This window comes from Rhipicephalus microplus, chromosome 3 (genome assembly GCF_043290135.1).
Source record: "Rhipicephalus microplus isolate Deutch F79 chromosome 3, USDA_Rmic, whole genome shotgun sequence".
Taxonomy (NCBI): Eukaryota; Metazoa; Arthropoda; class Arachnida; order Ixodida; family Ixodidae; genus Rhipicephalus; species Rhipicephalus microplus.
The window spans coordinates 231,135,675-231,151,172 of NC_134702.1; the positions used below are offsets into that span (position 1 = coordinate 231,135,675).

Consider the following 15,498-nt stretch of genomic DNA (forward strand, 5'->3'; position numbering starts at 1 on the left):
CGCGAATGCGATCAGCTTCGCTAATCGCTGGGAAAGGTACGCGCACACTAGTGGGAAGCATGCCATGATGGCGTCCCGCCCGTCAGCGCGATCGCGTAGAAAGCAGCGGCGTGTTGTCCACATTTTCAGCACCGTGGATTCTCGAAGCGTGCGCAGCGCACGCAACCGCCGCCTCCTGACTGCTTCTCGCTGACAGATAGAGAGAGGTGGCGAGGGTTAGATGATGCCCACATGAGGAGTGGGCTCAAGCACTGCGAGTGGTGGAGAGGGTGAAGCGAGAAAGACCTGAGACGTGGCGAGTGTGCGGCAGACAAGGGAGAGAGACGTCACTGCACACTGCTAGGAGGGTGTGAGCTACTTGGCATCGCTTCAACACTAGCGGCGAGCGGAGCGGAGTCGACAAAGGGCAGCGTTACACCGGCTTGTGAAAGAGCTGTTTTGCATCTAAAAAGACATCTATTTTACATTATGCAAGACCCAATTTGGTGCAGTATAAAAAAGAAGGCTTAAATTTAGAAAAAACGCCGGTCACAGTACAGCAGCACAATCACAAGGTGCATCATAGTCGCAGTGAAAGCTAGAAGAGTGGCCTTTCAGAGTCTTTTCTAAACACTCATTGTGTAACTGCTGCAAGCACATTTGCTAGATCCCCATTACAGCATTATTAATTATAATTTTTGAGCAGTAGGCCGGCATTCGCTATGCTATTTTTCATAATTTTTCTGAGAAGCATGATGTCTGCTAAACACTGGCAAGAAATTTTGTGCCAATTGTTCATGCAATGGCTGATGACAATGAGAAATTATGCCTGAAGTGGGTGTGCGCCACAGTTAATAGCTGAACAAGAACAAGCTTTTGTAATGTGTTGAAGCATTGGATGACCCACTCATTACGCTATTCGCATTGTGCGACGAGTGATTGTTCCTTCGCCATTTTAAAACGCTTTATAAGTCGTATTAACGCGCTTGCTTTCGCGACATCAAACCTGCCTAAAGCAAGTTTTCCAACAGGTTCCAAGCACCGGTGTGGCTCAGTGGTAGAATACTGGGCTGGCACCGGTTTTGAGCCCCACTGTGTGATTGGTGCTATGTTTTTTTTTTCCTAATTTCACACAATGTGGTTACAGACACCAGCGGCGGTGGCGGACAACTGCACGTCACCCGAGTTGTGATCTCATAATAGCTTTGGCTGTAAAAAAAACAATATGTACAATGCATATTCCACTTCACTTACATCGTGCAGCGTGAACATGAGCACTGCTTTTTCAATGAAAGTTGTGTTTTAAAGCACCCACTGAGCAAACAATGATGAAGCCTGCATTAGCATTTGATACTGCTTTCAAATCCTTTGACCGACTGTGAATTCAACTGTGGCTTTGTCAAGCTGGCGACCGAGCCATTCAAGAGAATTATAGAACCTAGGAGTAGGTTTGGCAATAAACGATATTACTGAAGCACATTTTTTTAGGACAGCAGAATTGTCATTTAGTGCTTAAAACAATTTCCAGTAACCTTTTTTTGATATCAGCGATCATACTAGCAATCTTAATCATGCAGCGCATACATGCATGAATAATTGAATAAAATGTGCTGTGACCAGTGAGTAGCACTAACAGCCCCTTCCAAATCATAATGCGCTTTTTTGCAGGACACTAGTCTACTGCGGCAAAGGAAGCCTAAATCTTGTTCTGCATGGTTTAGAACAAGGCCAAAAATATTTCGAACAACTACACATACCTCTCTCTCCTTTTTTAAATAAGAATGCATTTCTTAGTTGGGCTATGCCAGGTGTCTGGTGGCGTCCGCACGCCGGCAGGTGTCATCTATTTGCTCTAACTCCCTCTCCCATAGCAACAGCTGTGGGCAGAGTAGCGAAGAGTGAGTGGAGAGGAGGAGCGCACTCTGGTGTGTGAGGGCGCTTGCACCGCGGGAGCTCAACGGAGCTCCAGCCTGCGTGAAGAGAGTGTAAGAGAGGGTAGGTGCAGTGCTTTGCGGCTCCCTCTGTGCCTTCTTCACATTTGCTCTCCTCCCTGCACCTCACTCTCCCGTCCACCAGCTTGTACATATATATGAATAAAGTGAAGCGCGCTCCTCACTCTCAATCGTTTGCTGGCTCGTGAATGTGTAAATAAATGGTTACGGTACAAATGCTCGTCTCCTCATTTATTTATACCAATAAATTTATTATGCTGTGTGCTCTCGGCACAAAAAATGTATTTGCATTTACAATCGCAAATTTTCAATTCCCTTAGGGAATTCCCTTTGCAATTCCCTTAGGGCAGGTAGGCGCAATTTTTTCTTTCACGGTGGGGGTTAGGTTATGGGCTTAACGTCCTGGCTCACAACGGCATGGGCCCATTGGCCGGGTGACGACGCCGGGTATTTATCGGCTGGGACAACGCAACTTCAAGGAAGAAAAATGTTTTTTTAAACGTTGTTACCGACGTAATGGCTGGCAATGCTGGCACTCCCAGTATGTCAAGCTCCTTAGTGTGCAGAAAACGCGACATACGCTTCAAGCTTTACTCCCTAGCATGCCGTAACGGTGTTTTCTGACTAAGAAATTCATATCTCTCGCGAAGCGTTGGTGGCTACGGCAACACATTTTTGTCTTGAGGTTACGGCTTACCACCGATAGATATCCGCTGCAGTCAGTGAACCGATGGGGCGTGTGCGGCATTGTTAATTTATCTGGTCGGTCACATCTCGCAAGTGTCTTTCACTAACAAGTATTATCTTACACAGTGGTTTAGGGATAGGGTTTACGTGCTTGGATTGATTGATGACACAAGGTGGCCATCATTTGGCTTCCATTTCTCGCTGAAAATTGAGGCTACTCGTAGAACTTTGGTGCAGCGTGGCGCAATTTCAGCAAAATTTATGGTTTTGGCACAGCTCGGCAGAACAATGTAGAGTTGTATCACGTTGACGGAATCGGCACAGCTGTTGCACTCCTGTTCGAATAATTTCAAATAGAATTACAACAGTATCTATCACATATTATGTAGAAAAATGGGGATATTTGTCATGACCGAACTCACGAGCAAAATACATCTTAAATATTGAAACAAGGCCTATGCTAATGCCATTCTTTTTTACTCAAAGCAAGTGGGGGGTACCTTGAAAAATAGCAGCATCCGACTTTTGCTCGAGGGCAAGTGATAACCCATAAAATACGTTTCGTTTTAAAATTTACAATACTTATTGCATATAAGCCAATATAAAAAGCTTTTAAAGTGATGTAATGGGCATGATGAATGAATGTGAGGCTAATATGTTTATTTAACTGAAACTTCAAAACAATGTGGATTCCCCCTGGATAGATGTTTTCGCAGCCTAGCAAGCTGCCTCTGGTGTGAAACCAACTTTACAGAAAGTTACACTTGAATGGGTGCTTTAGCGGTTTAGCACTCCCCAACTGCAGCAAAACAACCTTTACAAGAATGATATGCGGATTAATAATCACTTATTAGTTCATTTCAAGTACTTCCAAATGTTCAATAACTCAATGTCGAATCTAAGTGCATTTGAATACAGTACTATTCGTTTGAATATTTGAAGCATTCGAATATTTGCACAGGCGTGCACATGACGCTATTATAACATTAGCATGCTCAGCACCTTTGTGGTTACGATAAAGTGTGGTGACCTTGTCTGCACTAATCGCTGATTTAGCATGTCAAACGAACATTCAGGCTATGAGAGATGGCTTAGTGCTATAGACGATTTGTCGCAGGGGTGCATGGGCACCGTCACTTTTGATCCAGTGTTTGTAACTGGCTTTTCCCCAGCCAGTTTCCCCAGCCAACGCATAGAACCAGAGCAGTGCCATGGCCGTACAATCACAGGCTGGTTGATATAGGATGTAAACGAAGTAAAGTACGAAGATTAGACAAATCCGTTACTACCCATCATTCCCATGCTTGCTGAAGCGCCGTGCATTGCAGTTCACAAAGACGCTAGCGCCTAAATTCCCTCCAGCGTATATATAGTAAACTCTATGCTCCACATGACAAGTGACTGTAGAAAAGGTAACCTATAATATATTGCGTTCCTTGAAGTATGCGTGATAACAAGCATATGAAAAGGAAATTGCAGCCAAAGCAAGAATCAAGGGTGCTACTATGTTGTGAAAATTGTAACACTCTTTTTTGGTGACACACGTTTTTTGCTGGTTTTCCAAAAACCTGCAATGCGATGGTGACGAATGGCCCTTCACGACAACAAATCCTGTCACCATCACTCAAAAATTGCGTGCATGCATCTAGGTCTTTAAGTTTCATATCTGCAGGGAGTGACCGTTGGTTGGCACGAGAAGTTTCATGACCTGTGCTTGCTGTGTGCTTGTCGGCTTCGATGTATCTGCACTCGCACCGTTCATAAACAATGCTGTGGTGCATGAAAAATTGAAAAAGACAGGGGACATGCGGCGCACAGATAAAAAAAAATGGAGAGTGGCAGCGTGAGGGGATGAGCCGAAGTGGTGAGGGGGGTCGGCATAATAAAAAACAGAAACAATCACATGGGCAAGGAGGCGCCAGGTGTCGGTTTATGGAGCTGCACTGGATAAATGTACAAGATGCGTTTATTATGCATCATTTCGATGACTGAAGTTGGGGGGTGCGTTTATTATGTGTTTTTTATGTGGACGCGTTCATTATGCGAGCGAATACGGTACACTTCACACAGGCAATGCTTAGGATCGTCTACGATTTCGGAGGTTGTAACATCTCAACATCCAATTCTATGGACTCTCTGCTCCAATTATAGACCTGCAATAGCATAACTTGAAGCCACAACCAATAACATGTTAATTATCTTTCAGCCTTAGGTCAGTGCTGTGATAAGTCACTACACTTGCAGTTGCAGCACTTTCCAAGAGTATGTTCTACTGCAAAGCAGGATTACTGCACACCCAAGCATACCAAGACTCAGAAGGTTCCACAGTCACAGGACACAGGGTGCGTTATTCAGTCATACAGATGAGAAAAACAACATTAGTACTTGCCCATTTCAAACGTACCACCAGTTAAAACATAGATATGATCATTCTCCTCTGCAGTCTACATGGAGACTAATGCATTCATGACTACGCAGCAGTGGCTTGTTGTACACTGTTCCTACCTGCTAGTGCATACTGTGATCACACTTGTTCGCGTAATGGCGAAGTAAAAAGCATGCATTTGAGTTGTTTGACCAGCTATTTTTGGGGCGTTTACATGGTCCCTAGGCAGCCCAGAATAGTGGATGTTGACTATAATTCAAGAGCTAAAGAAAATTCTCCTTAAATACACCAAACTTGAAACTTGACGGTAAAGCAGTTGACCAGAGTGGTAGTTGGTAAAACCATTGTTGCCCAACATGAGGAGAGCACTGATCTTACTCAACCCATGCACCTGCCTATCTCTAGAATCGGTGTGCTTATGTAAGAAAAGCAAGTGAACTTTTGGCCTTTCCCAGCACCAATTACACGCGCAAGATCCGGCAGTGTCTTCGCAGCGAATTCTGAGTCTCATACGACATGCAAACCTTAAAACAAAAGAGGAGGCACGAACCAACTCACCCGGTCTTTCATCTGGCGAACTTCAGTGGGGGTCAGTGTGTCGGCCTTGGCGATGACAGGCACAATGTTGACCTTCTGGTGGAGCCTCTTCATGAACTCGATGTCCAGCTGCCGCAACCTGAACAGAGTGAACGGGCCACTGATGTTCGCAACACTGCTTACACTTGAATTTGTAGTGTATGTTGGTGGATGCTGCACAAAAGCATTTTATATAAATGAATATGCATGCACTGAACAGAAGACAGAACAGTGTAGCTGCTATATGCAGATGAGTAAGTGTTGTTACCTTGAAAAGATAGGCTGTCGGTTGAACTTGCATACAGAGCAGAAGGAAATGCTAAAACAAAGAACTGACACATTCTATGCACAAGTAAGCAAGTTCAATATGTAATGCCAACTAGTTTACACCGATAGCCTGCTGTATTGCAGAGATTGTGACTCATGAGAAAATAAGTGTTGATGTTGTCACGGGGTCGTGATGTGGCCGAAGACAGGAGACTTCGTGTTGGGATTTAATTGTTTATTTGTGCGAACCTGTGCCCGGTAAACGGAAAGTCCGATTACAGCAGTAGTCTTGCACAGATAGCAGTCTCGGACTGATAGCGGCGAACGGAGCGTCGGCCTTTAATCAACAACTGACAAGCGGCGAAGCGCGTCGGCATTTATACTCTTGCCATCGAATGTTCTAGCGTTATCGCTGGTGGTGGCGTAGGTTCCAGAACAATCTGTACCGTTCGCACAGTGGGCGTGATCTTATCGAAATGATCTACTACAGTCCGGAACCTTCTCGAAAACTGCAGACGCGGTTTGCGCTGAGAATCGTGTGGTGTTTTGGGAAATAACAATTGATTGATTGATATGTGGGGTTTAACGTCCCAAAACCACCATATGATTATGAGAGACGCCGTAGTGGAGGGCTCCGGAAATTTCGACCACCTGGGGTTCTTTAACGTGCACCCAAATCTGAGCACACGGGCCTACAACATTTCCGCCTCCATCGGAAATGCAGCCGCCGCAGCCGGGATGTCGCTCACAACTTTGAAGGGCCTGCCAAAGAGGTAGGGGCGAAATTTCGACGTAGCCCAGATGATGGCGAGGCACTCCTTTTCTGTTGTGGAATAATTTGCTTCTGCTTTGGATAGCGATCGGCTGGCGTAACTAATAACCCTTTCAAGTCCGTCAGCCCTCTGCACAAGAACCGTGCCAAGACCTACATTGCTTGCGTCAGTATGTATTTCTGTCTCGGCGAATTCGTCGAAATGGGCAAGTAACGGAGGCGTCTGGAGGTGATGTTTAAGCTCCTGGAAAGCGTGTTCCTGTGGCGTTTCCCACTTGAATTCCACGTCGGCCTTGGTAAGGTTAGTGAGAGGATCGGCGATGCGGGCGAAGTTTTTCACGAACTGCCTATAATAGGCGCACAGGCCCAGAAATCGGCGCACGGCCTTCTTGTCAGTGGGCGGCGGGAAGTCGGCGATGGCGGCTGTTTTCCGTGGATCGGAATGAACTCCAGACTTGCTGATAACGTGCCCCAGAAACAAGAGCTCCTCACACGCAAATCTGCACTTTTCTGGCTTCAGTGTGAGTCCGGACGTCTTGATGGCTTGAAGTACAGCTTCAAGGCGCTGAAGATGCTCGTCGAAACTCGAGGAAAACACGACGACGTCGTCCAAGTACACAAGGCAAGTCTGCCACTTCAATCCTGCCAGTACTGTATCCATAACGCGTTGAAAAGTTGCAGGCGCTGAGCAAAGGCCGAAGGGCATCACCTTAAACTCGAAGAGGCCGTCCGGTGTTATAAACGCCGTTTTCTCTCGGTCTCTTTCGTCGACTTTGATTTGCCAATAGCCAGTCTTGAGGTCCATTGACGAAAAGTACTTGGCGTTATGGAGCCGATCAAGTGCGTTGCCTATTCATGGGAGAGGATACACGTCCTTTCTTGTGATTTTGTTCAGGCGGCGATAATCCACGCAGAAACGTAGGGTCCCATCCTTTTTTTTCACTAACACCACGGGGGATGCCCATGGGCTCTTGGGCGGCTGAATAATGTCATTTCGCAGCATTTCATCAACTTGTCTCTTCATGGCCTCACGTTCTCGCGTCGAAACCCTGTACGGACTCTGACGGAGTGGTCTGGCATTTTCTTTGGTTATGATGCGATGTTTCGTGATTGGGGTCTGCCGAATTTTCGATGACGACGAAAAGCAATCTTCGTATTGCAGGAGCAGGGCCTTGAGCTGTTCTTGCTTATCCTTCGGAAGTCTGGGATTGACGTCGAAAGCTATGGGAGGGGCTTGGTTCCTCTGAGCAGGTTCCGCAGAATTGGCGAGGGCGAAAGCACTGGTGGCTTCGACAATTTCTTCGATGTATGCGACCGTTGTTCCTTTGTTCACATGTTTGTACTCATTGCTGAAATTCGTGAGCATAACCGTTGCTTTGCCTCCCCGCAGCTCTGCAATTCCTCGTGCGACGCAAATACTTCGGGTGACCAACAGATGCTGACTGCATTCAACGACGCCTTCCAAGTCAGGTGATTTAGGAGCGCCGACTGAAATAATGACGCTTGAGCGAGGCGGAATGGTGACTTGTTCTTCCAGCACATTCAAGGCATGGTGTCCTGACGGCGTGCGCGGCGGTAGTGCTTCTTCTGTGGATAACGTTATCGACTTTGTTTTTAGGTTGAAGACAGCACCATGGAGGCATAAGAAGTCCATGCCAAGGATGACATTTCTCAAGCAACGCTGTAGGACTACGAAGTCTGTAGGATAAATACGGCCGTTAATGGTGACTCTCGCTGTGCAGATTCCTGCAGGCGTTACGAGATGACCTCCAGCTGTGCGGATTTCAGGGCCTTTCCAAGCTGTCCTAACTTTCTTTAACTTCGCGGCGAACGACCCACTGATGACAGAATGGTCAGCTCCAGTATCGACGAGAGCGGTCACACTGTGGCCGTCGATAAGAACGTCGAGGTCGCTAGTTCGCCGTCTCGCATTACAGTTAGGGCGTGGTGAGAGTCACGGCTGCATCGGCTTGTTCCGCTGCTTCCATGTTGCGTCGTCAGGCCACCTTCGGTAAGTGAGCTTTCGCCGTCAGGGCTTTGCCTGGTTGGCGTTGTGTTCGGAAAGCTCCGTCGCGGCGTCGTCGTCGGAGGAGGATCTTCGGTAGTTCGTCGCACAGCAAACGCACCTCCACCGGTTGCTGCCCTTAGTTTCCCGGATACGGGCTAGGAGACCGGCCCCGCGTTGGGCCGGAGTACTGCCGGGGGTGCGGTGACATGTGGCGGCTGGGCGACGGCGAACGGGAAGGACTTCGTGGTGTCCATTGAGTTCCTGTCAGGTAGTCAGCGATGTCACGTGGCCGTTCCCCTGGCTGCGGACATGGTGCATCGACGGCGAAGCCACGCAGTCCCGTCTGTCGGTACTGGCAACGGCGGTAAGTGTGCCCGGCCTCGCCGCAGTGGTAGCACAGTGGGCGGTGGTCAGGGGTGCGCCAAACGTCGGTTTTCCTCGGCGCACTGCGCTGGCCCGCTGGTGAACGGTAGGTCGTCGGTGGGGGTGGTGGCGGCGGTGGTGTCTGGCGATGGAAGTGCGACGGGGCGGCGTTTTGGCGTGGACGGGGAGGAGTGTTGTGGCGCACTGCAGCGGCGTAGCTCATAGTTTCTGGCTCGGGCAGCGGTGTTTGGGGAATTCGAAGCGATTGCCGAAATTTTTCTCGCACAATGTCGGCGATCGAATCCACTTGAGGGTGCGCCGAAGGCAACAGTTTGTGCAGCTCTTCCCGCACGATCGCTCAGATCGTTTCACGCAGGTTTTCGGAGTCAATGGTTTGAGCAGCAGCGCATTCTGGAGTCAGGCGACGATTATGCTGTCTGGTGCGCATGTCAAGGGTTTTTTCGATGGTGGTCGCCTCGGATACAAATTCTTGGACGGTGTTCGGTGGATTCCTCATTAGTCCCGCGAAGAGCTCCTGTTTGACCCCTCGCATGAGGAAACGAACTTTCTTCTCCTCAGGCATGTCTGGGTCAGCGTGACGAAATAGGCGGGTCATCTCCTCTGTGAAAATTCCAATCTTCTCATTTGGTAGCTGAACCCGGGTCTCTAGTAGAGCAGCGGCCCTCTCTTTGCGAGCGACGCTCGCGAACGTTTGCAGAAATGCGCCGCAGAAGACCTCCCACGTTTGGAGCGTGGACTCACGATTCTCTAGCCAGGTCCTTGCGGTGTCTTCCAGGTAGAAGTACACACGATGGAGCTTTCCTTCGTTGTCCCAGTGGTTGAGGGCGGCCTCACGGTCGTATGTTTCTAGCCAGGTTTCCGGGTCTTCAAACGATGACCCATGAAACGTTGGTGGTTTCCTGGGTTGATGAATGACGATCGCGGGCTGGGACGCTCCGGTTGTCATTGTCGCTGCAGTAGAGGTCATGGCCTTGGTTTTCCGCGCCTTGTCTTGTAGAAGCCCGTACTCCGGTGGGAGACCTTGCTGTCGGCGGCTTGTTCGCTGCTCTTGGTTGGCGTCGGTGTCTTCTCCGCGACGTGGGCATCCGGTACATGAACGAAGCAGCACCTCCACCAGATGTCACGGGGTCGTGACGTGGCCGAAGACAGGAGACTTCGTGTTGGGATTTAATTGTTTATTTGGGCGAACCTGTGCCCGGTAAACGGAAAGTCCAATTACAGCAGTAGTCTTGCACAGATAGCAGTCTCGGACTGATAGCGGCGAACGGAGCGTCGGCCTTCGATCAAGAACTGACAAGCGGCGAAGCGCGTCGGCATTTATACTCTTGCCATCGAATGTTCTAGCGTTATCGCTGGCGGTGGCATAGGTTCCAGAACAATCTGTACCGTTCGCACAGTGGGCGTGATCTTATCGAAATGATCTACTACAGTCCGGAACCTTCTCGAAAACTGCAGACGTGGTTTGCGCTGAGAATCGTATGGTGTTTTGGGACGATAACGAAAACTTGGGAAATGAAACGTGGCAATATTTAGAACAGGCTCTTGGGCAGTGTTGTGTATTCGTATTGGTTCTGCGACGCCACCAGAGATGGCGCTGTGATCTATGTACCTGTTTGTCGTGTATATAAGTCCACCGTACAATAAACACCGGCAGTCGTCGGTAGCCCATGGCGGCAGTCATGTGTAGGAGTTTCTCTCTTCCGTGATAGCGGCTCACCACGCCGCAATACCACATTGGCGACGAGGATGGCCACCGGTATATCTCCCCCGCCGCCGTTCCTGAGACTCCGGGCACGCCAGCGATTCCTTGGCACCGCTGGTTCCGGTTGTTCCAGAACTTCGTGCTCTCGTTCGGCGCCGACGAGTGGCTAGCGACCCGCCGTCGCGCGCTCCTGCTTCACTGCCTGGGCCCCGAGGGCCAACGTATTTTCGACGCCTTGCCGGCACCGCCCCCACCCCAGCCACCACTTTCAACTGAAGCCACGGTCAGCGAGTCGACGGAAAAACAGACGTCCGTGCACACCGCTGCCGCAAGCCCTCCGGACCCATACGACGTTGCCGTCGACACACTGGCACACTACTTCACCGCCACCGTCAGTGTCCGAGTGGAACGTCATCATTTTCGTGAACGTCGACAGCTTTCCGGTGAGTCGGTTGCCGAATTTGCTTTGGCGCTCCGGGAACTGGCAGCCCCGTGTAATTTCGCCGCTACCGTGGATGATAACTTTTGCGAACAGTTCGTTGCCGGAGTAACTTGCCCGCAACTCAGAGAATGACTGCTCCTCGAAGGCGACGCATTGACATTCGACCGAGTGGTAGAAATCGCCAAACTTCGCGAACAAACTCGCCAAGAAGCTGAAGCCTTCGCGAACCCGATTCGCCGCGTCACGCAGCGCAATTGCGGACGCAACCTGGCTAGGCATGATAGCCCCCGATTTCGCTTCAACGGGTCCCGCCCCCCTAGTCAGCATCGTCGTAGCTCGTCGCGCACTTGCCAAAACTACAAGCCCAAGCCAGAAACTGCCACTGCCGACCCCCTGCACACCGTATCTCGTGATAACTGCGATAACTGCGGCGCAACAGGATGCGAACGGTCGCGCTGTCTCGCCCGCGGCCGCACCTGTTATGGTTGCGGACACCGCGGACACTTCCAGAGCGTTTGTCGGAGCTCGCGTCGCAGCCAACCACGAAGGCCTGTACCAGTCCGCGAACTACTCTGCGACGATGGCGCTGAGAGCGGTCACAGTATTTTGACCATCTTCACAAACAAACGCCTGTATGTTGACGTCGACGTGTCGGTGATTAACCCGAAGCCGCTCACGCGCAAAGTCTCGTTTCTCATCGACACAGGCTCTGCAGTGTCAATAAATGGGGAAGGTCACTTTCGAAACCTTTTTCAAGATAAAGTACAACTCAGGACCCCCAGCATTACTCTGTTTGACTTTTCACGCCAGAAAATCCCTGTGCTTGGCCTGTTTGAAGCAACGCTGTCGTACAAAGCACGAACAGCCGTCGTACCGCTTTACGTAACGTGCAGTGGGACCTCCCTTTTGGGATTAGATGCTGTGCAAGCCCTGAATTTTCAAATTTCAGGGAAGGAGCTGCGTTGCCTGCACACGGTCGTTCAGCAAACGTCCACCTCCGCAACCTCAACGTTGCCTGCAACGAGCTCAGACGCACAAGGGCGCATTCCACCGCAAGGCGCTATCGTAGAGCAATCGCAGAGTGAGCCAAAGTTTGGCATGCCTGCATTGCTGTGGGCCAGGTTTTCTCACCTGTTTACCCCAGGTTTGGGCCTTGTCAGAGGTTTTCAGCACAAGGTGAAAATGAAACAGGCAGTCTTCCCAGTCGCCCAAAAGTTGAGGCGCCTCCCATTCTCAGTACGCCAACCAGTAAGCGACCAACTAACGACCCTGCTCTCTGCCGACATCATCGAAAGGATCGATGCCTCTGAATGAGTTTCTCCCATCGTCGCAGTCCAGAAGGAAGACGGAAGCATCCGTCTTTGTGTTGACCTAAGGGAGCCAAACAAAGCCATTGTGGTCGACAACTTCCCGCTGCCTCACACTAAAGAACTGCTGCATGCCTTAAACGGAGCCCGCCACTTCTCAAAGCTAGACCTCGCCTCTGCGTACCACCAAGTCCTGCTGCACCCGGACAGCAAGGATCTCACAGCGTTTGTTACGCACGAGGGTCTTTTTCGGTTTAAAAGGGTCTGCTTTGGATTGGCGTCGGCCCCAGCAGCCTTTCAGCAGCTCATGACAAGAATCCTGCAAGGCTGTCATGATGTTCTTCGTGACATAGACGACATCATCGTCTTCGGGAAGACTGAGAAAGAACATGCGAAGAACCTGGAAGAAGTTCTGCATCGCATTGCAAAAGCAGGTCTGAAACTTAACGAAAAACGTGTTTTCAATGCAACAGAACTCTCTTTCCTTGGGACATCGTGTCAGTGCGGAAGGCATAGCACCCCTTCAAGCCAAAGTCGATGCAATCGTCCACGCCCCCACACCAGCAGAACCCGGCACACTCCGTTCATTCTTAGGACTTGTCGAATACTACGCAAAGTTCATTCCTAGGCTAGCCGAGGAAGTCAAGCCTATGCGTCGACTGCTGCGCAAAGACATACCTTTTGAGTGGGACACAGCCGCCCAAGCAAGTTTTGAGAGAGTGAAGACTCTTCTGGCCTCCCACAAGATGTTGCACATGTTTGACCCAGCTCTTCCAGTGACTGTCGCAACTGATGCTTCTGCATACGGGCTAGGTGCCGTTTTGCAGCAAGTGGACGGTCAGAAAACCCTGACCATTGCGTTTGTTTCGCGCACTCTAACCAATGCAGAAAGGAAGTACTCCGCCAGCAAGCGTGAAGCATTGGCTTGCGTGTGGGCATGCGAAAAGTGGCATGTTTATTTGTGGGGACGGCCTTTCACTCTTCAGACGAATCACCAGGCATTGGTAGCGTTGCTGTCTAACAAGGGAACAGGGCGACGTCCCTTTCGCATTGCAAGGTGGGCTGAGCGACTTCTACGCTACAACTACACCGTCGAATACCGCAAGGGCTTGGAGAACAAGGTAGCAGACGCGCTGTCACGTCTTCCAGCGGAAGGTAAGCCGGAATGCACACCTCAACCTAAAGACGACTCTACAGAAGTTGTGTTCCTAGTCGAGCCGCTGTGCATCGCTAAGGACCAGTTCGAGCAGTCCACCAGTGACGACGCCACTCTGGAAAAAGTCAAGGAATACGTTACTTCGTCATGGCCTCCGCACAAGCTCGTCCCAAGCCATCTGCTGCCGTACTTCATGCTACGCAACGAGTTGTCAGTGGTAAACAACTTACTTCTTTGTGGGGAGCGACTTGTAGTTCCACAGTCCCTTGCGCATCAGGTAATCTCCACAGCGCATGAAGCTCATCCCGGCATCGTCAGGACGAAAGCGCGACTTCGAGAACGGTTTTGGTGGCCGAGTATGGACCGGCAAACAGAAGTCGCAATACAAAACTGCAGCGTCTGTCAGAAGGCCGACAAGAGTGCGAAAACGGCACCTGCTCCACTGCAACCTGTTCCATTTCCAGAGCGCCCTTGGCAAAAAGTCGCCATAGACATTGTTGGCCCTCTGGAAAGAGCTCCTCAAGATTGTAGGTTTGCCATTACACTGGTTGACTATTTTTCTAAGTGGCCCGAAGTACAATTCTCCAATGAGGTATCTACAAGAACGATCACCAACTTCTTGCTGTCAATTTTTTCTCGAGAGGGATACCCTGACGAGATAGTCACTGACAACGGGCCCCAATTTTCTTCACGAGAATTTTCGCAATTCTTGGATGAGCGTGGTATCCGACTGACACATTCTTCGGTGTATTACCCTCAAGCCAACGGACTTGTCGAAAGGTTTAATCGTGTTTTTAAGGACTTTGTACAGGTTGCTGCGTTAGAACATGGCCCTCTTCGACAAGCGGCACTGGAGTACTTGGGTGTTTACCGGTGCACACCTCACGCAACCACGGGAGTAGCACCAGCCTTGCTCCTACATGGACGACTGCCCCGAACACGACTGGACATCATTGGGCACCCATCCCCATCATTCTTCACAGACCCTGCCAAAGAACTTGGCCAGCTTCGGAAGAGAGTCGCACAGAAGCAAAAATACAGCAAGATGTACACAGACTTCCTCCGTGCAGCCAAGAAACCAAACATAGCAGTTGAAGACATGGTCCGTGTGAAGAAGCCGGCAGTCTCTTTTAAAGGAGACCTCTTGTTCAGTCGTTCTCGGAAGGTGGTGGAACAACGAGGGCCAGCCTCTTTCTGCCTAGACGATGGGCGAACATGGAACTCCTCCAAGTTGAGCAAGGTTCCTGCACAGGCCGCCCAGCCTCACCCAGTCATCCAAACGCCAGATGTTCACGCTCACCCAGCACAGCCTTCAAGCCCGTCACCTGTGCCTTGTGACAGTGGGCAATCAGCAGTGCCACTCGGTACCACCCTCAGTGCAGTGCCTAGTGTTCTGTGCAGCCCTTGTGTAGCATCGCAAGAGACACAACAGGCTGTCTCTTCTCCACCCTCTCCACAACCGCCTTCTCGTCGGGAGCTACCCGCGAGGACAAGACGACCGCCTCGAAGATTTATGGATTACGTTTAGAGTGGATCCAGTGACAGGAACGCGTGTGCTTGCTGCAATTGAGTGTATATTTTGGTGTAAAGTTTTTGGCATTCTGAGTGTACAGTTGTGTAAATATTCCATGCTTATTGTATATAGATGAAATGCCTCTCCACTAACACGTACTAACAATTATTAATCAAAAAAAATAAGAGAGGGAATATGTTGTGTATTCGTATTGGTTCTGCAACGCCACCAGAGATGGCGCTGTGATCTATGTACCTGTTTGTCGTGTATATAAGTCCACCATACAATAAACATCGGCAGTCGTCGGTAGCCCATGGCGGCAGTCATGTGTACGAGTTTCTCTCTTCCGTGATAGCGGCTCACCACG

At 50.0% G+C, this 15,498-nt stretch overlaps 1 protein-coding gene across 4 annotated transcripts in view; it reads right to left on the reverse strand.

Annotated features, from left to right (window-relative positions):
• LOC119167551 (septin 4) overlaps positions 1-15,498 on the reverse strand; it is a 41,003-nt gene that overhangs the window by 20,931 nt on the left and 4,574 nt on the right. For all 4 annotated transcript variants that reach the window (XM_075890780.1, XM_075890783.1, XM_075890784.1 and 1 more), the window contains one exon: positions 5,563-5,680. In XM_075890780.1, coding sequence (XP_075746895.1) covers positions 5,563-5,680 — 118 coding nt within the window. The remainder of the gene's footprint in view (positions 1-5,562; positions 5,681-15,498) is intronic.